The 24733-nt window shown below is 37.6% G+C and overlaps 1 protein-coding gene across 3 annotated transcripts in view; it reads left to right on the top strand.

The window, feature by feature from the left end:
- Xkr9 (XK related 9) overlaps positions 1 to 23994 on the top strand; it is a 31915-nt gene extending 7921 nt beyond the window's left edge. For 2 of the 3 annotated variants that reach the window (XM_040741425.1, XM_040741424.1), the window contains 2 exons: positions 14247 to 14467; positions 21607 to 23994. In XM_040741425.1, the coding sequence (XP_040597359.1) occupies positions 14314 to 14467; positions 21607 to 22235 (783 nt within the window). In that variant the 5' untranslated portion in view covers positions 14247 to 14313 and the 3' untranslated portion in view covers positions 22236 to 23994. Of the gene's footprint in view, positions 1 to 1917; positions 2521 to 14246; positions 14468 to 21606 lie in introns of those variants that run through there. The other variant, XM_005066760.4, reaches the window with a different exon arrangement.
- The last annotated feature ends 739 nt before the right edge of the window (positions 23995 to 24733 follow it).

Below are 24733 nucleotides of genomic sequence, written 5' to 3'. Positions count from 1 at the left end.
GCCACATCCTCACTGGTATTATTTGTTGCTGGAATATTTGATGATTTGTCATTTGGATTGAGTTGTGGAGAATCTAAATTCAGTTGAGTTGTTTATTTAAGACTTGTTCTTTATTTTTAAGTGTGTGTGTGTGTGTGTGTGTGTGTGTGTGTGTGTGTGTAAGGTTTGCATATATCTGAGTATCTGAGTTAGTGACCCTGGAGCCAGAAGAAGATATCAGATCCATTGGAACTAAGGTTAAAAAACAGTAGTCACTTGCTGATATGGGTGTTGGGAACTTCTGTTGTAATTTAAAAACAGTGGTATCTGAGAGAAAGACACCATGTAACAGAGTTCAAGTGGAGGTGTTTTTATTAGGGGATAAGTATCATAAAATGGGGAAAAGGGAGCGGGGGAGACCAGTCTCTGGGGCCAGGAGCAGCAGGAGAGAGGAAAGAGGGGTGTGTATGGACGAACAGAGAGTGGGAGAGAAAGATAGAGAAAGAGAGAGGGATGGGAGGTGAGCAGGGCCCTTTTAAAAGGGAACATAGTGAACAGGCACAGGTGATGCTCTTAGTGGCAGCAGCTGAGGGTATATCCTGTCAGAACTCCAAAGGCAGGCCAGTACAGATGCCTGAATACTAATAGATGGTGGGTGTTGTGAATCAACCTCAGTTCCTCTGCTGGAGCAGTAATGCATGCTCTTGATGGCTGAATTATCTCTCTATCCTGTCAATGTAGTATTGATGAATGTTTCTATAACAGCTATGGATATTAAACATTTTGAATGTGTTTATTGAGTAGTTTTATTCATTCTTTTAAGAACTATCAGGTAAATTCATTCGCCCATTCGTTACATAATTTTGTTTTGTTTTGTTTTTCGAGACAGGATTTCTCTGTATTGTTTTGGAGGCTATCCTGGAACTTGCTCTGTAGACCAGGCTGGCCTCGAACTAGAAAATTTGTTTTAATGTTTGCCTTTTCTATTTTTTAATAGAGTCTAGGTACTAATCCCTAATAAGTGCCAAAGTTTTTTATGTCATTCTCCAAGCTGTATCACTCCTGTGATCTGTCCTTTTCTGTGAAGATACTTTTTAGTTTATTTCCTAAGCCTTTGGAGTCCTTTTCAGAAAGTCCTTACCTATACCTATGTTTTGATTTTTCCTCTTAAGTTCTATTAATTTCAAAGTTTCAAGTCTCATATTAAGGTCTTTGATATATTTGAATTGATTTTTGTACAAAGTGAGAGATAGGAATCTAATTTCATTCTCCTATGTGTGGATATTCAGACATCCTAGCACCATTTCTTGATTAGGCTGTCTTTTCCCTCATGTATGGTTTTGACACTCATGATGGATCTGATTGCTGTGGCTGTATGGGCTTATTTTTGGGTCCTCTAGTCTGATGTATTGGTATTCATGTATGTTTTTGTGCTAACTGTGTTTTTGTGCTACTATGGCTTTGTAGTGTGATTTGGGATCAGGTAGCATTTAGGTAGTTTGCATTTTTGCCAGTACAAATGGTCCTATAATGAATACCTTTGTGAGAAAACATAGCTTTAAATGATAAGTACTTGAGTTTGAGATGACATTATCTACTAGTAACTATATTTTTGAGACTTGACTTTTTTAAATATAAAAAGCATATTTCAAGCAAATATGCTTCATTTAGAAACATAGGATCATAAAATCATGGGCCAGTCTTTATCGTTAAGAGTTAGAAATGTGTTTTTGTTTTGTTTTAGACATTGCTATCTGTAATGAAGAACATGGTAAAAGAGAAGATATGGAAAGACCTTCTTGTATCACTGGATCTGGATTAGAGATTTTTTTTTTGTTTTTTGTTTTTTTGTTTTTACGAGACAGGGTTTGTGTTGTTTTGGAGGCTGTCGGTCCAGCCCGGCCTTGAACTCACAGCGATCCGCCTGCCTCTACGTCCCGAGTGTTGGGATTAAAGGCGTGCACCACCACCGCCTGGCTTAGAGATTTTTTTTTAAAGAAAGTTAAAATTATTTACTTTTGTTTTAGCATTCCAATTTCGTAATATGCATTTATTTATCTTTGTCATTAGGGACTGAATATAGGACTTCATGAGTGCCAGATAAACACTATGTCCCTGAACTCTATTCCCATATTCTTTTTTCTAAGTAGACTCAGAGAATAGAAATTAAAATTCAGTGCTAAGTCACAGGATACACTAATATTCATTCTGGCATTTCCCCCATTTTTGTATCTGAAAAAAGAGTAGCGAAGAGTCTTAGTCATTCATAATGAAATATACCAAATGCAATTTCACAATGTCAGTTTTAGGCATTATAATCTATGTAACTGATTTAGTTGCAGACATCCTCTTATCTGTTAGGTATTTCCACAATGGACAATATGTTTTTGGTGTTTTAACATTAAGCTTTGTGCTTTGTGGAACACTCATAGTCCAGTGTTTTAGCTATTCATGGTTGAAAGATGATCTAAAGAAAACGGGACAAGAAAATGAGCACTATTTTCTTCTACTTCATTGCTTTCAAGGAGGAGTTTTTACAAGGTGAGTGCTTATGTTTAATCCCCAGCATTGTTATTTTACTTTTTTTTTTAAATTTACACAGTCAAATGTGAGAGGTTCCCCATTTGCAAGTAGGGCATGTAGTGCTTGCTTTCAACCATCAGTTTTTATGTACATCATTTCTGGACTCACTAATACAGCCTTCCCTTTCCATCACTCCTCTGACCTATCAGGTATATAATTTGTAAAGACCCTTTCCATTTCTGTAGCCTTCAGCTTTTCCCAAATGATATGTTCAATATTTGGCATGCGGAGATTTTTACCTTCATGAGGTTCCATTTATTAGTTATTGATCTCAATGTCTGTGCTATCACTATCATGTTCAGAAAGACCTTCCCTGTGCAAGTGACTTCAAGCCTATTTCCCACTTTATTTCTTGTCATATTCAGTGTGTCTGGTCTTATGTTTAGGTCCTTGATCCATTTGGAGTCAAGTTTTGTTCAGGGTGATGAATGCAGATTTATTTGCATTTTTCTACATGCAGCCATCCAGTTTGACTAGAATTATTTGCTGAAGATTCTGTTTTTTGTTCAGTGTGCCTTTTTGGCTTCTTTGTCAAAAAGCAGATGTTTATAGGTGCATGGTCTTTGATTCCATTTATCAACATGTCTGTTTTTGTCCCAATACCATGTTATTTTATTACTTATAGCTTTGAAATACAACTTAAGATATGGAATTGTAATACCTCTAGACATTATTTTATTTATTCAAGATTGTCTTTGGTCTTTGGTATCTTGTGTGTGTGTGTTTATATAAAGATGAAAATTGTTTAATTTCCGTGAAGAACTGTACTGTAATCGTGGTGGAGATTGTATTGAATCTGTAGAATGCTTTTGGTAGAATGGCCATTTTCACAATATTAATCTTACCAATCCATGAACATGAGAGATCTTTCTATATTGTGATATATTCAATTTCTTTATTCAATGTCCTAAAGTTTTTATTATACAAGTCTGCTACTTGTTTCATTAATGTTATCCCAAGATGTTTATGTTTTTGAGGCTATAAAGTATGCTGTTTCTCTGATCTGTTTTTCAGTTTGTTATTTGAATAAAGAAAGCTACTGAGTTTTCTCTGTTAACTCTGTAGCCTGCTACTTTGCTGAAAGTATTTAACAGATGTAGAAATTTCCTGGTGGAGTTTTTAAATATATAAAATCATATAATCTGGAGATAAAGATACTTTGACTTCTTTCTTTCCAATTTGTATTCCCTTGATCTCCTCCAATTTGTCTTATTTCTCTAGTTAAGATTTCAAGTACTATATTGAGTAGATTAGTAGATGGTGACAATCTTGTCTTGTTCCTGTTTTAGTGGAAATGCTTTGTGTTTCTGTTTAGATTGATGTTGCCTGTGGGTTTTGCTGTAAATAGTCTTTATTATCTTCTTTGTATATCCTTTGCATCTCTAGTGTCTTTAGGACTTTGTCATGGAGGGATGTTGGATTTTTGTAAAAGGCCTTTTCTGCATCTATTGAGATAATGATATATTTTTTATCTTTCAGTCTGTTTATATAGTGGATTGTGTTTATTGATTAGGTATGCTAAACTATCCCTCCTGGAATGAAGCCCAGGGTGTATAATCCTTTTGACATGTTTTTGGATTCAGTTTGGATTTTTTTTCATGGAGAATTGTTGCATCTATATCACAAGGGATAGTGTGCTCTATAATTTTTTTTTTTGGTTGGGTCTTTGAGTGATTTTGTTATCAGCATAATAGTGGCCTAATAGAAAGATTACACAACATTCCTTCAGTTTATTTTTTTGTAGAATAAATTGAAGAGTATTGGAGTTAATTAATCTTTGAAGGTCTGGTAGAATTCTGTGATGAATCAATCTGGCCTTGGGCATTTTGGGGAATTTGAGACTTTTAATTATTGCTTCTGTTTCACTAGAGGTTATGTGTCTGTTTAAATTGCTTATGTGATCTTGCTTTAACCTTGTTAGGCTATATATATCAATAAATTCCCCAGTTTTTTCCAGGTTTTCCAGTTTGGTGGAGTAAAGATTTTAAAAATATATTCGTACAAATCTCTGGATTTCTTCCATGTCTGTTGTAATGTAGCCATTTTCATCTCTAATTTTATTAATTTAGATCTTCTCTCTCTGTCTTTTAGCTAATTTGGCTAAGGGTTTGTCAATTTTATTGATTTTATCAGAGTCTACCCTTCATTTCATTGACTCTTTGTATGGTATTTATTTAATTGATTTCCTCCCCAAGTTTGAATATTTCTTTCCATCTATACCTTTTGGGTGTTATTTATTCTTGTTGTTCTAGATATTCCAGATGTATTACTAAGTTACTAATATGAGATCTCCCTAATTTTTTAATGCAGACACTTAGACCTCTAAACTTGCTTTTAGAAATGCCTTCCCTGTGTCTCATAGGCATAGGTATGTTGTATTTTCATTTTGATTTAATTTAAATATTTTATTTCCATCCTAATTTCTGTCTTGGCCTATTTTCATACTTTCTATTGTTGACACCCAACTGTAATCCATGGTGCTCAGATAGGAAGCAGGGTGTTATTTCAAGTTTCTTATATATGGTGAGACTTGCTTTATGTTCAAGTATGTGGTCAATTTTGAAGAAAGTTCCATGAGGTGTTGAAAAGAAGTCATATTCTTTTGTGTTGGGTGAAATGTTCTGTAATGTCTGTTAGGTTTATTTGATTTATGATATCAGTTATCTTCAGCATTTTTCTGTTTAGTTTTTGTCTTGATAGTGGGGTATGCAAGTCTCCCACTATCAGCATATGAGGGGCTATATGTAATTTAATCTGTAATAGTGTTTCTTCTATGAATTTGGGTACCCTGAGTTTAGTGTATACATGTTTATAATCACATTATTCTCTTGGTAGATTTTTTCAATTATTGAGTATGTAGTATCCTTCTCTATCTCTTGTGATTAGTTTTTGTTTGCAGTCTATTTTTTTCTGTTAAAATGGCTACATCTGCTTCTTTTTTGGGTCCATTTACTTGGAATATCTTTGTCCATCCTTAATCCCCAAGATGATGTCTATCCTTGATGTTAAGGGAGGTGTATTTCTTGTATATAGCAGAAAGATTAATCCTTTTTTCTAATACAGTTTGGTAATCTGTGTCTTTTGTTTGGGGAATTGAGACCATTAATATTGTGGTATTATCAATGAGTAGTGTTTATTGATTCCTGGTATTTTGTTGTTAAGGTATGTGTTTTTCTCCCTGTTTTTATTTCTGTCCTGGCATCCATCAATTCTGTCTTCTTGGGTGTTGTTATCCTCTTCAGACCGAAATTCCTTTTAGTGTTGTCTGTAGAGCTGGACTGGTAGGTAGATACTGCTTATATTTGGTTTTATTGTAAAATCTCTTTCTTCCTTTGTAAATTGTGACAGTTTTGCTGGGTACAGTAGTCTTGGCTGGCATCTGAGGTCTCAGAATTTGTAGAACACCTTTACAGGTCCTTCTGACTTTTAGAGTTTCCATTGAGAAGTCAGTTGTTATTCTAATAGGTCTGCTTTTATATGTTACTTGTTCTTTTTCCCGTACAGTGTTAGATTCTAGTTAACCTCAAGAATTCCATTTTGTTCTAGTTTTTTCTACTCTGAACTGGGCTACAACCCCTTCCCCCCTTGCATAGGTTTCTAGAATGATGCCAAACTACACAACTCCCTGATAAACTGGAAGTGTACCCCTATGGAAACTCCTCAACCATTTTATTTGACTGAGCTCTCAATATCCTCTGTATGTCTTCTAATCCAAGATTTTATCTTTTATGTCTTGTACTTTGTTGGTGTCTTAGTCAATGTTTCATTGCTGTGAAGAGACACCAAGACTATGACAGCTCTTATAAAGGAAAGCATTTAATTGGGGCTTGCTTACAGTTTCAGTTTATCTTCATAGTGGGGAGCATGGCAGCACTCAGGTAGACATGGTAGCTGAGAGTCCTACATCTCAATTCAAGGGAAGCAGGAAGAGAGAGCAAGTACTGGGACTGGCTTGGGCTTTTAATACCCCAGCATCCACCCCCAGTGACACAATTCCTCCAGTGAAGCCACACCTCCTAATCCCCCTCAAGTAGAGCCATTCCCCTAATAGCCAAACAGTCAAATATATGAACCTCTGGAGGCCATTCTTATTCAAACCACCACAGTTGGTAAGTTTACCTCTGGGGTTTTTGTTTACAATCCTAAAATTTTCTTTTGTTTTATTTCAGTTTGGTTTTCTTTAGTGATTGTATTTCTTTGTTAAATTCTACTCTCATGTCTTGGATTGATTTCATTCTTCTATTCAACTGTCTGTGTTCTCACAGACTTCATTAAGGAATTTATTCATATCCCACTAAGCTCCTTGAACATATTCATAACTGCAATTTTGTCTTGTACGTCAGCTATATTGCATCTTTCAAGCAAGGCCTGTTGTAATAAGGTTACTGTTGCTGGTGGAGGTATCTTGTCTTTGCTATTCATGCTTGTGCTTTTGCATTCAGGTCTAGGTATCTTGAGTTTTGTTTGAGGTGTTTCTTGGTGTTGATGCCTGGTCTTGCTATTGTTGATTGGGTATTCTGGTCTTCTGTTGTTGTTGCCTTCTCTGGATCCTAGGCAAATATGGTAGCTGTGTGGTCCTTGATAGAGAATGCTTCAGCAAGTTGGTGAGTCACAGAAAGGAAATGAGATAGGAGGGGCTGTAGGAAAGAGCTGGGGGAGAGGATTGGGTCAATACCAAGAGGGAGTTCCCAGGGAATGGAGGCATGTGGGGAGAAGGGGCTCTTGCAGGCAGGCTATATAGGACAAAAGATAAGTCTGGAGAGGCAGAGATGAAATGGTAGGGTCAGTCTGGGTCAGTACCAAGAGGTGGAATCCCCACTGAGTGGAGATGAGGTAGGAGGAGGGGGTCCTACAAGATTACTGCTACAGGACTGAATGTGAACCTGGAGAGGTTGTAGCCAACATTGCTATTCTTTAGTTCAAACAGACACAACCATTTTTTTTTGTAGCTGAGTAGTCAGATGAGCAAAGGTACAAAGGTTCTTTATTTGAAAATAGCACAAAGGTTACTTGTTCTTTACTATTGCTGCTTGTGTGAGTCATTTCTATAATGGCAGAATTTTCCAGATTCATGAATATACTATTTTCATTTAAAAGGTATTTTACTGTGCTTAAGAGAAACAAAATGTGCAATGAGAAACTGAAAGACAGTATTTTAGTTCTGGAAGTGCACATTCTCACTGAGAAGGAATGGCGTAAAGGTTAGTTGTTGATGTGCAAATAGATCTATAGTAGATAAGACTTAATGTGTGGCACATATAACCGCTGAGAGTTATATAGTTAGATGTAAAGATTATACTTTAGGAGGTGTATTTTTGTGTTAATCTTTTTCATTAGCATGCATATAGTGTGTTTCATTAAGTAATTTTTTTTTTTTTTTGGTTTTACGAGACAGGGTTTCTCTGTATTGTTTTGGAGGCTGTCGGTCCAGCCTGGCCTTGAACTCACAGAAATCCGCCTGCCTCTGCCTCCCGAGTGCTGGGATTAAATGCGTGCGCCACCACCGCCCGACAAATAATTTTCATACATGTGTCTCATTGTACTTTGCTTACATTCATTCATCCTTTTGTTATCCCTCTTGTCCCTCTTCCTCATCTCCTTCTCCCACTAGAATAGTCTTATTTCTGTTTCATGAGTTTTATATGTTTTGATTTTCCGTATATGGGAGAACACTTGTGATATTTGTCTTTCCTTTTGCTTTTTACATCTTTTGTCTTTCTACCCTTTTTATGTTTTACCCTCTTTCTCCCCTTAAATTGTACCTTTTCTATCTTATTGTCATACATGTCTAGGATTTGGTATATTAGTTAAATTATGACACTTTTATTTATTGAGTTTGGTTTCTTTTGATTACATTATGGTTTCTAATTCCTTTTATTTTTCTTGCAAGTGGTCTTGTTCTAATGCTATGAAGAGATAACATGACCACAGTAAGTCTTGTAATGGAAAGCATTTATCTGGGGCTGAATTACAGTTCAGAGGTTTGGTCCATTATCAGCATGGCAGGAAGCATAGCAGCACACAGACATGGTATTAGAGTTGGAGCTGGAGTTCTACATCTGGATCCACAAGCATCAGTAAGAGAGCCATTGGGCCTGGCTTGGGCCTTTAAACTTCAAAGCCCATCCCCAATGATATACTTCTTCCTTCAAATAGTGCCACTCCCTAAATGTTTAAAGATATGAACCTATGGGGACTGTTCTTACTCAAACTACCACAGAGGTCCTGCTTCCTCATTCTTAGGAATGTCTAGCTAGTTGGTGAGAGGGTAAGACACTCTTTTGGGTCTTATTTATAGGGTACTAATCCCATCGTTTAGTTATCTTTGAAGCATCGCCCATACATCACATGGAAATTAGTTTTCAGTATATGAATTTTGGAAAACACAAATATTCAAGCTCTAGCACCCATCTTTACTTCAATGATCTGTTTAGTTTTGGCTAAATTTGCTGTTAATTCCATCCAGTTAATTTTGATTTTGTGTATTTTACTTATACAAGAGTTCAATTAAATACTTTATTCTACATGCATGTCTTTTCTTTACATTTCCAACCTTTCACCCATAATATCATCATAGACTCCTTAACATAGTTCTCATGCTTACTTTTTGCCTATCTCAATATCAGTGTCATGTGTTCCTGCATTTCTTTTAGCTGATGTTTCTTTGAACTGCTTTCCCTCTTTGTTTTGAGTTACATTTCCTCATTGGCTGTGTGTCAAGTAATTTTTTTCATTGTGCTGTGAGTATTACAAGGTGACTGACACCTTGAAATGATATTGGTTTCTTTCAAAGCAACAGCCAAATTACAGGCAAATCCCCTTGCTATTTTACAGGAGCTTGTTTGAAGAGTAGATTGGGCAGGTCTCTTTTGTTTTTCCCCCATGGTAAAATCTCTTAGTTTTGAGATGTACTTTATGCTTCTACACTGTGACATTTTCTGGGACTTGGGGAATTTATGAGATATTTGCCTGTCACTTCTAATTTGGTGAGAGTCAAATTCATAGTTCTTCCCTGATGTAGCTAGCTGGTGAAATCTCTAGGGGTTCCCTTTACTTGTTTTCTCCTGGTTCTTGAAGTCTTACTCCATGTTTACAGGTAGAGGAATGCACAAAGGCTTGAGGAAAGTAAGTGTAGAGATGGGTTCTGTACCCATGGCTTTCTCTTTGCTGAAATGCCCCAACTTTCTACTACTCTGGAGGGTCTCACTGAGCTTCTCATCAGGATATTTTGACTAGTCTTGAGCTGTATATAGCTTGTGTAATTTGGAATGTGGGCGTCTTCAGAGGAGAAGCCAACTAGCCATGCAGTGGAGTTCACACAAGGCCTTTGGGTTCCTTCCTGGTTTTGCTTGTTTTTCTTTTTTCTCTTTTTCACTGGTATGTGTGTGTTTCTCAGAATTCATCCCTTGTCACTAGGAAGTTTGCCTGCTAACAGCAATTCATTACTGGAAAATAAGACCTGAAACTTATTTTTTTCAAGTGAAAGGATATATGGGGATACATTATGCTAAGAAGGTGTTGCTTCTTTTTCTTGGACTTATTGACTATTTGTTCCATAAACTGGAACAATGTCTTACGAGTCAAGAAATTATACTCAAATCTTCCTTTGTATGAAATTAACCTCAAACACACACACACACACACACACACAATTTTCATGAACCATTATGTTATTGAGCAAAACTCCTCCTTCATGTCCCTGTAAGTGTAGACAGCTTATTCACTTTGTTTCCCAGGGACGTACACAGCACTGTACATGGTTCACGTGGGCATCTTACATATACAATTCATATGGAGCGATGCCGACTGATCAGAAGGAAGTTTTCTGTTTTGGAAACTGAGCAGTGAGAGGTTAGAAACTGATAGAATCTGGATTTGAACCAAGACATTTTGATGTTGTTAGAATTTTTGTCTCTCTCAGTTTTTCTCCCTATTGGTGGGATTGAAAAGACTCCAACAAAATCAATTTAAGAGAGAAAGGGTTTATTTTGGCTCACAATTCAAGGTGCAATCCATCCTTGTGGGAAATTCAAGGAAGTAGGAACCTTAAACAGATAGTCCACCTTGCATCCACAGAGAGGAACAGAAAGTGATAAATGTGCGCTAGCTTTAAGCTCTTCATTTTATAGAGTCCAGCATCCCCTGCTCAGGAAATAGCTCTGCCCACAGGTAAAATGGATCTTTCCACAACAATGAACTAAATCAAAATAATCACCCACAGACATGCCCAGATACCCCTCTCCCAGGTGAGTCTAGATTCTGTCAAATAGATAATTAACACTAACCATTGAAACATCTGTTTGTCATCTGTCTGTCTGTGTCTGTGTCTCTGTCTCTCTCTCTCATCCATCTACCTAACTACCTATTGATACAGATGTGGTTTCACTGTCACCTGGGCTCAAGTGACCCTCATGTATATGTATACACATACCATGCCTCTATGTGTTCGCTACCATATTTAGCTGAGTTTCAGTTTCTACTACTCTTTTTTTTTTTTGAGACAGAGTTTCTCTGTGCAACTACTCCAGCTGTCTTGGAACTCACATTGTAGATCATGCTGGCCTTGAACTCACAAAGATCTGCCTGCCTTTGCCTTCCAAGTGCTTGGATTAATGACTTGTGCCACCCCCACCTGGCTGAGTTTCTACTCCTAACACTGACATATTTTCCTCTAACAGTTTTTGCTGCCTGTGTTAATTAGGCTTTCTATGTGTAATTGATAATATTTATGTAATTTCATGCTTTTGAATAGTATTTAACCTACTGATTTATAAACCACTTCAGAAATAGGAATCAGGCATTTCTTGTTGTGCTAGAAATCCAGAACAGACCCAAGTTAAGGTTTCTATTATAAATTAGGCCCAAGCAATGTTAATTTTCTTCCATGCTATACTTTTACGGTGTGGTATTTATATTCTAATGCTTGCTTATTTCTTCTGCCTTATATTGCAGTTAGCAGTAGATATACTTGATATGCCTATTGAATTGTAAGACCATTGAGAATAGAGATCATGAAGTTGTCAGTGTTCTTGGTATTTTCTTTACCTGGGCATCTAGCCCATATGGAATATAATTCATAGACATGACAACCAAGTAGAAACTTGTAAAGTTAAGGAGCCAAATATTAAAATATATTGGGTTTAGAAAAGGTCTAGGTACATTTAGTAGTGAAGACAGCAGCCTTTAAATTGTGAAAGGGAGCAAGGCAGCACACTGGAATTGTGGGAGAAAATGGAAAGACAGTGGATGGTAGTGTGTGTGGAAGCAGATCATGGAGAATATTAGAAGACATAGTAATAATTTGGGTTTTTAAGTCTGATAGAAATCATTGGAACATTTTTGCTAGAAGAATGGCATATGAATTATATTCAAAGCATTCAATCTAGATGTTGTGAAGAGAGTAGGATGAAGAACAAGAGTAGAATCTGGGGTGGGCAAGATGGATAAGAAGGTAAAGGTGCTTGCTGCCAAGCTGAACAACTTGAGATTGATCCTTGGAACACATATGGTGGAAGGGGAGAACCCATTCCCCAAAGCAGTTTTCTGAACTCCACTTAAATACTGTGGCACACCCCTCCCCTAAAGAATAGAACCAGGAAGAACAGTTATGGAACTAGTGAGATAATCTGGGTGAGCGGTTACCTGATTAACTTGGGCGTGGAGGTCATATCATAAGTGGCATGAAGTGTTTAGAGTTTGGATATGTTTAACGTTAGAATCCAGGATATTTGGGAATAACTTTTACAGGGTTTGAGAATTTCCTAACATTTAAGTTTAAACAGCGTGGTGAATATATCTATATCACCTGTATCTATGTCTGTCTGCCTATTATTATATACATGAAGGAACTGATAGTAGGTAAGGAATTCTGATATGTTTTGAAATAGTGTCTTGGTTGCCTTTCTCCTAGCCTCAGATTGCTTCTAAATATGTGTCAACTTTTGTTTATTATGGATTTTATCTGTAGGCGGGTAGCTAGTATTTATTTAAAAGTTCTTTCAGGAGAAGGTCCTGAGCAGGAGTACATTAAGAGTCTTGGAGGGTTTTTGTTGTTGTTTTCTTTTGTATTTCTACTATGAGAACCATTTGCTCAGAGAATGCCTTGCTGGCATTAATGACTTACTAAATTCAATGGAAAAGATTCAATTTTCTCTTCAACTTTCACATTCTGTGAGTAAATGTTTTGTATTGTAGTTAAGATAAATGGATAAACACTTGTCTTAGGGTTTCTATGCTGTGAAGAGACACCATGACCATGGCAACTCTATAAAGGAGACATTTAATTGAGGTGGCTTGCTTACAGTTTCAGAGGTCCAGTCCATTATCATCATGGTGGGGAGCATGGTGGCATGCAGGTATTCATGGTACTGGAAAGATAACTGAGAGTCCCATATCCTGCAGGCAACAGGAAGTGAGTGAGATACTGGGTGGTATCGTGAACATAGGAAACCTCAAAGCCTACTCCCACAGTGACACACTTCCTCGAACAAGGCCGTATCCACCCCAACAAAGCCACACCTCCTATAATGCCTCTCCTTATGAGATTATGGGGGTCAATTACATTCAAACTATCACAATAGTAAAGTATTGCTTGTCTTCTGAAATACAGTAGTTAAGGATCACAGACTCTGGGTTTGAACTTTCCATTGGCCCACTATTCTTTGTATAAGAATCAGTAATCATTTTACCCTTGGCAGCCTTAGTTTTCCTAATTGAGAAATGAGAGGTGTTCCTGACTATCTCATGACTATTGTAAAAATGACCATCTGTACTTAATACACATATCACTTACTCATTAAAATTTCATGAGGTCCGAATCTCCATGAAGCCTGTGGAGTGAGTGTAAAGGACCTGCACCGAAGAATATTTGTGGAAAATTCTGTACTTATATTTATTCGATATGTACATCAATATACACATCATAAAAACATGTAAGTGTAGGTGCTAAATAAAAGTAAGAGAAAAAAAATAGGATCTGTTGCATGATAGGATGCCTATAAATAATGACCTTGTCTGTATATTTCAAAAAGCTAGGTGTAACACAAAAAACAAATGGCCAGAGACAGATATTGGGGTTCAAACTGCAAGCTGAATATCAGAAAAGCAAAGCAGCTGGCCACTAGCTTTTTACCTCTACCTCAGGCTAAATGGGCTGATCCTGTCTTCAAGACCTCTCACCAAGCCTCAGACTGTAACCTCTCCTCAGTGTGGCTGGAGACAGAAAGCCTCTACTGAATTTGCTCCTGTCTTATATACCCCTCTATTGCTGGGATTAAAGGCGTGAGCTCTGTTACTCTTTTAGATTGATTCAATCTTGTGTATCCCTGGGTGGCCTTGAACTCAGAGAGATCCATCTGTGTCTTAAACCTGAGTTCTAGGATTAAAGGTTTGTGCCTGGTTTCTATGGCTTGTGGCTGATTTGTTTTCCGAATCCTCAGGCAAGCTTTAATAAATCACAATAATATAGCACTACAAGAAGGATTTTTGTGTATTTCCACTAGAAAGAAATGATAAATATTTGAAGTAACAGAAATGTTTAACTTGATTTAAACATTGAAAAGTACATGTTTTGAAGCATCCATATCTCATAAATATTCATAATTTTATCTTTAATATGTTAATTAAAGTGAATTTAATGTCTAAAAGTATGTGACTGAAGAGAAATGCTCATGTTTATTTTATAGGTATTGGTTTGCCCTGAGAAAGGGTTACCATGTGGTTTTCAAACACAGCAAAAGGACGAGTAATTTCATGGAGGAACAAACAGATCCTCATAAAGAAGCCATAGACATAACCACCGACTTGAGTATGCTCAGGCTGTTTGAGACCTACCTGGAAGGCTGCCCACAACTCATCCTTCAGCTCTATGCCTTTCTGGAACGTGGTCAGGCAAATTTAAGTCAGTGTAAGTCTTTCTCAATACCCCTGGCTAGATATATGCCACTGAGATCTTATTATAACTTCATAAATCTCAGGACTTTTAGAATTTTTTAATTCCCAAAAGTTTATTTTTTGAAATGAAATTCAGCAGCATGTTTCAAGTATTAAGAAATGTGTAAAGATATAATCTCTATTTCTGTTCTTTATGTTTCTTTTCTTGTCTACCTAGAAGGGAAACCACTGCTGTTGGCTACTAGATGGTCCCTCAGAGAACCTGGAAAAAGTGTACAGTTAATGAAAGTTTTCTTGTCCTGCCTAGGTCCCGTTGCCACTTCAGCCCCAAATAAGCACAGAGATGCTATATTAGTTATAAAATTGTTGGCAGATGACTAGGGCTTCTTATTAGCAAGCTCTGTCTTAATTATTAACCCATTTCTACTAATTTATATATTTCCATGTGATCTTGCCTAACCAGAGAATGTCCAGACCTTCTACTCCTTTGTCAACTACATGGTGACTATTTTTGGTGGACTCTCCCTGCCTACCTTTCCCAGAATTCTCTTCATCCTAGTCCTGCCTATCTTCCTGCCTCTTTGGCCAGACAGTGTTTTATTAATCATCCAATAAGAGAAACATATGTACAGAAGGACATCCCCCATCAGTGTGTGCTATGTTTTGTTTTATTTTTTCCCTTAAGACAAGATAGTAGTTGGTTTTTTGTTTTGTTTTCAACTGTACATCCTGCAGCACTGTCCAAATCGGTAGAGAAGGGTTCCCTCATTCTTCTTATCACATGCATAATGCTACAAATGACAGATAAACCATAATTTACCAGCCACTGTGTTAGTTATGTTAATTTAGGTTATTTGAAAATATATGACTATTAAATGATGTCACAGATACACTTTTGCATCTTTAAGGTATGATTCTGTCCTTATCTTTATTGTTTTTTCTTTTGATCTTTTAAAAAATTTAAAATAGAGTTTTTCATACAATATGTCCTGAATACAGTTTCCCTCCCTCTATTACTTCTAGTTTACCACTCCCATTTATATCTACTCCCTTTCTGTCTCTCCCTAGAAAACTAACAGGCATCTAAGAGATAACAATAAAATAAGATAAATCATAATAACATAAAAAACAAACAAATCAGAATAGGGCAAAAGAGCCCAAGAAAAGGTACAAGAGGAAGATATAGACGTGGAAACCCACTGTTTGCATGACATAAAAACACAAAACCAGAAGTCATACTATATGTGCAAAGAACCTGTAGGGTAACACATAGATACACAGACAGACAGACAGACAGTTAAAAATAAAACAAGAAAGAAAAATCCCTGACACAACATTATGAGACAAAGAACCTCCAAAGACGCCACTGAGTTCATTTTCTGTTGGCCATCCACTGCTGGGCATACAGCCTGCACTTAAGAGTAGTTTGTTTCCCCGGTGAGGCTCCCTTGGAGAAAACTATATTTTCATTTGCAAGGGGTTGTCAATTGGAGATAGCTTCTGGGTAGGAATGGATGCATGTGTCCACTGCCTCCTTATTGCTTTTTTTCAAGGGAAAATTTGAAGAGTTATTTAAAAGTAATACCCGGGCAGTGGTCCTGCACACCTTTAGTCCCAGCACTCTGGAGGCAGAGGCAAGTGGATCTCTGTGAGTTTGAGGTCAGCCTGGTCTACATAGCTAGTTACAGGACAGTCAGAGGGCTACACAGAGAAACTCTGTCTCACAGAGTCAAAAACCAAAACCAACCAACCAACCAAACAAACAAAAGGTGGGGGGAGGGGTTGTAATTATCTATCAACAGATAACTTGGCTAACTTTCTGTAGACATTTAAAATAAAACATATAGTTCTTAGAAGAGTCTTTTCAGAGAAATTTTAATGACATAGGAAAACAAATTTAATCAAAACTGTTCATAAGGTTTTCTATCAACATATTCTTAAGGATACACATAAGTGACTAGGAAGAAACATTTGGATGAAAGTGTGCCAAAATGTTAAGTAAGACTGCTGTTGGTAGTGGAATTTTGAATGATTCTTTTCATGTTTTTATGTTTTTTGAAAATCATGAAAATTATTCAAAATATAAAAGTATCATGTTACCACAAAGACTATCATAGACGATAACCAAATGAGTGCCATTCCAGATATACTGGGTTAATGTAACACACTCAATTCAATAAATGTAATATGTTATATAAGTAGACTTAAGAAGGAGATGTGGGAGAGATTCCAAAATGTTCAACCTGCCTTCCTGATGAAAGTCCTGGAGAGATTAGGAATGGGTGGATCATACCTCAAAATGTAAAAGCCATAAACAAGAAACTGATAGCCAATATTATACTTATAGAAAGCATTTCCTCTAAAACTGGGAACGAGACAAAGATTCCTACTTTTATCTCTCTTGCTCAATAGAGAGTTCAAAGTCCTAGTTAGATAAACAAGACAAATGAAAGACATAAAAGGGATAAACACATGAAAGGAGGAAGTCAAACTGTCCCTAATGCAGACTGTGTAACTCTGTACTTCCAGACTCCCTAGACCATAAGAATTGCAAACTTAATAAAGTACTTTTATTAAGGTTGTAGGACACAAAAATCATTATACAAAAATCAGTACCCTTCATATATACCAAGAACTCACAGAGAAACAAATTAGGGAAAATTAAATAGCTCACAAAAATAAAATACCTAGGAATAAACCCAATCAAGACATTGAAAAAAAAGAGAAACCAAAGACCATATTAGGTAATGGAAAGATATTCCATGTTCCTGGCTTGGCAGACCCTATGTTGTAAAGATGACTGAGTTACTAAAAATACTCAACAGATTCAATGTGATTTCCATCAAAATTCCAGTGTCATCCTTCCTATAACTAGTAAAAATAATCTAAGAATTCACATGGACCCACCAAAGTCCACAAAACAAATATCAAGTAGTAATAAATGCAGTCTTAAATTGGCAGAATAAAGAGTCTGGAAATAAACCAACAAGCCGTGGCTGCCTGATTGTTGACAGAGTTGTCTAAAACATGCAGTAGAAAGACAGTCATTCAAGAAATGATGTTGGCTTGGCCTAACAGTCTCCCCCAAGAGTCACAGATATCTAAAAACAACCCCAATACCAGGCACGAGAAACATCTCTTCCAGTTGTTGGTCAGAGGAGTCCAAGAGACCCCCCAAACAATATAGGCTATTGTTTTTGTCCTTGTTTGCCTCTCAGAAGTAGAAGTTAATGCATTATTTCTGAAGACACCACACACTTTAGACAAAGGAACAGGGACCCAGGCTGGACCTGACTTGAAAGCCACCCCAACACCTGAGAACTAGCTTCCATAGTACTGGAACTTTCTATGCAAGTTTCCAAGGGAGAGAAGCAGCCAATGATCCTACCCAGCTGTAGCACCTATGAACCACAACTAGGATGGCATGGCAATCCTAAGGGTGCAATAGTGATTATCTCAGCAGTAACCAACAGCTCTTTCATTGAACTTAAGGCCAGCTCAGCAGGAGCAAAGTCGTGTGTTTCTTACCTAGCCAGCCAATAAGGACTAGTGAGGTCAAGGACCTTAGAGGAGGACTTACCACTGCCATTTTACTAAGCCATCATAATTCCTAACAGTATTTTAAATATTTGTCCTTGTACCCACAGATAAATGTAGCTGTCACCCCCATCACGGAAATTCTCTTTGCAATAGAAGAGACTGTTACAGAAAGTCCCAACCTTGTTATGAAATGAGTGATTGTGAGATTCTCAGCCTCAGCTGGTACATCTGCAACACAACTCCCACACCTAAGACTCAGGGAACGTTGCAGAAGAGTGGGCAGATTCTTGTAAGAGCCAGAGTCTGCTGTGAGAAGTGTTCCCTAGAAATGACAGGGAGGTTTCATCCACAATACCTCACCAATATGGCTGCCTAAACAAAACCTGAAGGAGTATAACACCAATAGACATGTTAACATGGAAGTGAGAATCTCACAGGGCCCCATCCATAGCAAGATACTACAGACAACTAAGGATTCTGGGACTGGGGGAAATAGTCTTTCCCAGAGATGTAACCCCTAATTGGTTACTGAATACCAAGTGGTCAGTTCTGAATTCACATACATACAAGCAACACTAAATGAACTAAGCAGGTTGACTTTATATATGGAAGCATGTGTGTAAAAGTGTGTGTGCATGCACAACAGTAACAGTAACAACTTTTAAAAAGGCCATGAGTTTAAGAGGGAACAAGACACAGGAATATGGGAGGGAGGAAGGAGCAGGGGAAAATGATGTGTTTTTTTATTTAAAAAATGTAAAATTTTTAATATTAAGAAATGGTGCTGACAAAATTGTATATTCACCTACAGAAGAATGAAATGAAAACCGTATCTTTTATGTTGTGCAAAAAATCAATTCAACATGGAGTAAAGACCATAATTTAAAGCCTGAAATGTTGAAACTGCTAGAGAAAACCCGGGAATGGTATCGGCAAGGACTTTCTGAACAGAACCCTGGCAACACAGGAGCTAGCCTCCAGAACCAACAAATGGAACCACACTGAATTATTACACAGCAAATCCTATGTCAGAGCAATCAGCCCACAGATTAGGAGGAAAATCTGTACCTGCTGTACTTCAGATAAGGGCCTAATATGCAGAATGTACAAAAAGTTGCAAATATTAAACACTAAAATTTCAAACTACCTTTCAGCAAATGGGGTAATGGATTCGATAGTCATCAACAGAACACGGATTTACAATAAGTATCTTTTTGTTATTGTTGTTCTTTGTTTATTTTGAGACAGGGTTTCTCTGCGTAGCCCTGCATGACCTGGCACTCTGTTGACCAATCAGGATGGCCTTGAAATCAGAGATCTTCCTGTCTCTGCCTCCTGGGAACTGGGATGAAAGGCATCCACTACCATTTCTGGCTTCCAATAAGTATCTGAAAAAGTGTTCAATATCCCTAGCCATCAGGGAAATGTAAGTTAAAATGATTTCTAGATTTCATCTCACCCAAGTCAAGTAGATATCACAGATGCTGGCAAAGATAGGGAAAAAAGATGAACAAGCTAGGAGAAATCAATACAGTAGTATCTAAAAAATTAAAAAGTGGACCTACCATACTACAAGGCCCCTATATCCTAACAGGGAATACTGGCACTGTCATATTTATTATTGCTCTATTATGAGCAGCAAGGAAATGGACCCAAACTAGATGTTCATCAACAGATGAATAGATAATGAAAATGTGGCACATATATACAATGGAATTTTACTTATTTATAAGCAAGAATGAAATTTGTAAGAAATGAATGAACCTGGATAGTATAATATTATATCAGATGACTCAAACTCAGGCAAAAAGCACATGTTCTCCCGCATACACAGACTCTATCTTGTAAGGTATGCATGTATACATATAAATGTATGTAAATTCAGTTAAAGCATAAAAAATTAGAAAAGAGACCAACATGGTTGTTACAAAATGCAGCTAAGGAATGGGAGGGGCACATGTGACAAGAAAGCAGAAAAAAGGCTATGGGGACAGGGGTGATGGGGAGGTGAGGAGGAGGGAGTTACTAAAACACTGTTTGAAAATGGCATAGTGATAACTAGATCCTTTGTTGCTAATTTAAAAAATGAAAACTAAAAATCATGTTGTAGAAAGGGCTTATAAGATTGAGCATATTCTTTGATCTTAGAAGAATAAAGGAACAATGTCAACACTTAAGGATAAAGATACTACTTGGTAGAATAACAAAAATACCAGTACAAAGGTGTCAATAAGATTCCAATAGAAGATGGAAAGACTGTGTTTATGTAGGAATATGACAGTGTATGCCAGGGCGATGGCTAGTGGAGCTGGGGTTACAGCTCAGTGGGGAGAGGACCTAGAGAAAGTGACTGCTGGTTTCCTTTAGGGGTTGTAGAGCTTTTAAAGCCATGCGTGTGTGTTAATTTGGTAGCGATTAAAGCCAGGCACAGTGGTGCACACTTGTAATCCCAGCACTCAGAAGCCTGAGGCAGTCAGATTATTTTGAGTTCAAAACTACCCTGGACTACACAGTTTCACGAAACAATAAACAAATCACCAAATACAAAAACACATCACATGGGCTGAAAAGAGGGGTCAGCAGTTAGGAGCACTTACTGCTCTTGCACATGGCCAGGTTCAGGTTCCAGAAGCCAAATGATGACTCTCAGTTATCTCCAATGCTAGTTCCAGGAGATCCAACACCCTCTTCTGGCCTCTGTGGATATCAGGCACATGTAGGCAAAACACCTCTAGACATAAGATTTAAAAAATTGTTTTTAAAAGTCATTGGGCAAAAAAGGGAGAGTGATATTTTAATTAAACAAGAGGAGAAAATAAGTCCAGATCCATTGTATTTTGTGCAAGACCAAGAGAGGAGAAAGTGTGTTTACGAGGCCCTGCCCAGCCTCAACAAGAAACACATCATTGGAAAGATGAGTAGGCACGTGTGGACCTCAGATGCGACTCAAAGCCACTCATACTCAGTGACCACCTTCACTTTGGTGTTCTCACATATTTGCTTTACCTTTAAAACATCCTCTGTTTGGACAGTGGGGTGAGAAATGGCTTGCATTTCTAGAACAACAATGAACTTCTTTGGCTGTTTGCTGGGAGAAATCTCACAGCATATTTGTTAACACTACTAAGAGTCTGTAAGTTATGAAAAATAATTTTGTTAATGATGTATACTTATGTTAATTTTCTGTTTAACTGTCTCATACCCCATTAAGTTATCTCTCAGTGAATTAGGTATGCTTACAAGGTCAAAGCTTAATAGTGTAGAAAATTTAGACATAGTTGTGTTTAGCCAAGGTGTTTTTTTACTGAATCTATTCAAGTTTATTCTAAAGCAGCATGCTGTAGTTCATTAATACACCAACTTTCAGACAGCTTTAGTTTCAAATCTCAGTTCCATTCCTTTTTAGTTGCATAAGAATCAAGTAATACATTTCTTCAAACCTTGGTTCCTCTAATGCAATGTGGGGGTATCAAAATCACAAGTAAACTGCCTGACGTGTTGGTGTGTGTCTACACTGCTCAAGCATGCTAATTTGCTATTGTGGTTACAATTCTTGCTAGTATTACTGTTACCATTCTTAAACCAGCATGTCTTTTGTGTTTTGTTTTGTAGATGCAGTCATCATGATTTCCTGCTGTGCTATTTCTTGGTCAACAGTGGACTATCAAGTAGCTTTAAGAAAGTCATTGCCTGATAAGAATCTCCTCAGTGGGTTCTGTCCCAAACTCACCTATCTCTTTTACAAGTTGTTCACCTTGTTATCATGGACACTGAGTATTGTGCTTCTGTTGTTTGTAGATGTAAAGATTGCCTTGTTTCTGCTGTTATTCCTTTGGATCATAGGTTTCCTATGGGCATGTATAAGGCAAACTCAGTTTTGTAACTCTCTAAGTATGGAGTTCTTATATAGGATTGTTGTTGGAGTCATCCTTGTGTTTACATTTTTTAATATCAAGGGACAGGATACTAAATGTCCAATGTCTTGCTATTATACTATAAGGGTGCTAGGCACCCTGGGAATCTTGACTGTGTTCTGGACTTACCCTCTCTCTATTTTTAATTCAGACTATTTTATCCCCATCAGTGCCATTGTAGTTCTTGCCCTTCTCCTTGGTATTGTTTTTCTTACTGTTTATTATGGCGTTTTTCACCCAAACAGAATTGTAGAAGCACAGCACGATGAAACTGATGGAAAATCGCCACAGAGAGATTGTAGAATGAGATATTTTCTAATGGACTAAGTTACGAATTTATGAGAAATGTTTTAGTTTTTGTTTCCTCACCAAGTAAAGAAAATGTCTGTTATATTGTATTGTTTCTTATTTTTGTCACCTTTGACTTGAAATGAGTTATGGTACGTGGTAAATGAGGGTATAATAGTATTTTATTATTTCAAATAATTTCTTCTTCACGCTGAGGATTAAGCTTAGAGCCTTAGAGCATGCTATTCCACAGAGTTACACCCGCAGCTGTCTCAGTGGTTTCGGAAGTCTTGAGTACTGAAGTACTTGCTTTCTGGCTGATAGAGCTGCCGTCTTACTCAAGTGGAATAGACAATGTGGTTCCCATGAAGCCCATGCTGAGCTTCTCTCCAGCTTTCCCCTCATTGTTCCTGGAACCACAGTGCCTCCTGTGGACCACTGCCAGTCTTTTTTCTTCTACTTTCTTCAGTCAGCACATGGCTTCTGAGTTGGGGACAGAGTGAGTGGAAGGGAAAGGGATGGAGGAAAAGATGAAAGCAAATTCTTAGAGTGAACGACTGTGCTCTTTCCATGAGCTTCCCAACTGGGAAACAAAGAGCAGAATTGGTGAGGACAGAAAAATCCATCGTTTACTGATTATTTAGCTTTATAGACACATTTTGTTAGTAGATAATAGTTAGATATAACAATGAATGTCATTATGGAGTTTTTGTAAATGACGTAACGTCATGTTCACACCTGATCTCTCTCTGTCCTGCTTACCTACCTCTTCCCAACTTGCTTCACTGCTTTCAAATCTTGGTTTTTATTTGTTATGACCCAACAAGTTTTCACTCTGGTTGTTTACAGGAACATTGGCCCTTTATGCCTCTCTCTTCTCATCAGTTATTAAGTGACTATAAATCCTTACTGAAGGGTGGGCCTCTCAATTCCCTCCTCCCTCCATGCCAGATGCTGATGGGCTCAGTTTCCTGTAGGTGTTGCAGCTGCTATGAGCTTGAGATCATAACAGAGCCACGTCAGACTAGAGAAATTGTTCTACACCACTACCTCCCCCCTCAAGCTCTTATATTCTTTTATGCTGGTCCCTGAGCCTTGGGGTAGGGGTGACATAGATGTCCCATTCATAGCTGGGCACTCAGCAGTGGTTCATTCTCAGTACATGGACCAGTTATCTGTCTCTGCGATCACCAGTGAACACTGCAGAAAGAAGCTTCTCTGAGCAGAGCCGTCAGCAGCATCAAACTATCAACAAATGGAAGGCCATTTGATAGGCACATCATGTCCATTTAGCAATGGCAGTTGTAGCTTCTGCCCTTCCCCAGATACAGATGACAGATTTTTAACTGGGTTTACAGAACCAGTGAAATCCCTTTTGCAGCAAATCTTCTTGATATCATTTTTATTATAATGATAAATTATAAATAGTTATATTTATGCTGAGTAGTTTGAAAGTCAGATTTGATTCATATTATTTTATTTTAAAAAATCTGGTAAAAATACACAGCAAAACTTCTTGATCATTTTAAGTTCACTAGTGTTAACTTTTTGCAATAGATACCTGTAGTTGTTTAACCTTGCGAAGCCTAGACTGTGTATGCATTGATGAGTAACTCTTGCCTCTGATCCTGGCAATAAGTTTATTTCAGGTGTCATGATGTCTCCAAGGCTCATTCATGTTGTAGTATGTGATATATTTTTTTGTGTGTTTTTCTTGACTAGATGATATTTCCATTGTATGTATGTCTAAGCCACATTTTCTCTATTTGTCTATCAATAAATACTTGAGTTGCTGTCACCTCTTGAGTGTTTTGAACAATGAAGTAATGAGTGTAGATTTGTGACTCTTTCTTTGGAATGTAGCTTTCAGTTTTTGGGTCTGTGTACTTAGAAGTGGGGTTGCTGGATTGTGTAGTAACTATATTTTTATTTCTTGAGGCATCTTCATACTGTTTCTCATAATGGAAGTATCATTTTATGATCCTACCAACAGGTACCAAGGCTATTATTAGTTGTCTTTGTGTCACTGTGATGTGTACCTGATACACACCACAAAAGGCAGGAAAGTGCATGGCTTCTGAGAGATTTCCAGAGCCCCACAGTGGGGAAGGCACGACGAAGTATCTGCATCTGTGCTAACAGCAGCACATTGATGTGGGAAGTCCTTCTGTATGCTATGAATATATGTTTGTCTTATTGGGTGATGAATAAAGGTGTTTCAGTTAATGGACAGTCGGGATATAGCCAGGCAGGAAGTATAGGCGGAGCTACCAGACAAGTAGAATTCTGGGAAGAGGAAAGGCAGAAAGTGAGTCAGCAGAAAGATGCCATGTAGCTGCCGAGGAAGCAAGAGGTCCAGGCATTGTCCGGTAAGCCAAGATCACATGGAGATACATAGATTAATAGAAATGGTTAACAATTAAGAAAGATCTAGCTAGTAAGAAGCCTGACAGTTTATAATTAATATTGTTGTGCCCAAGTTGCAAAGTCCCCAGAGACCACTAGGACGACAGACCCACTAAACTGCAAAAGCAAGG

The sequence above is a fragment of the Mesocricetus auratus genome, unplaced genomic scaffold (assembly GCF_017639785.1).
Source record: "Mesocricetus auratus isolate SY011 unplaced genomic scaffold, BCM_Maur_2.0 Super-Scaffold_6730, whole genome shotgun sequence".
Classification (NCBI taxonomy): domain Eukaryota; kingdom Metazoa; phylum Chordata; class Mammalia; order Rodentia; family Cricetidae; genus Mesocricetus; species Mesocricetus auratus.
Note: the sequence above shows the minus strand (reverse complement) of the source record. Positions and strands in the feature narration are given on the sequence as shown.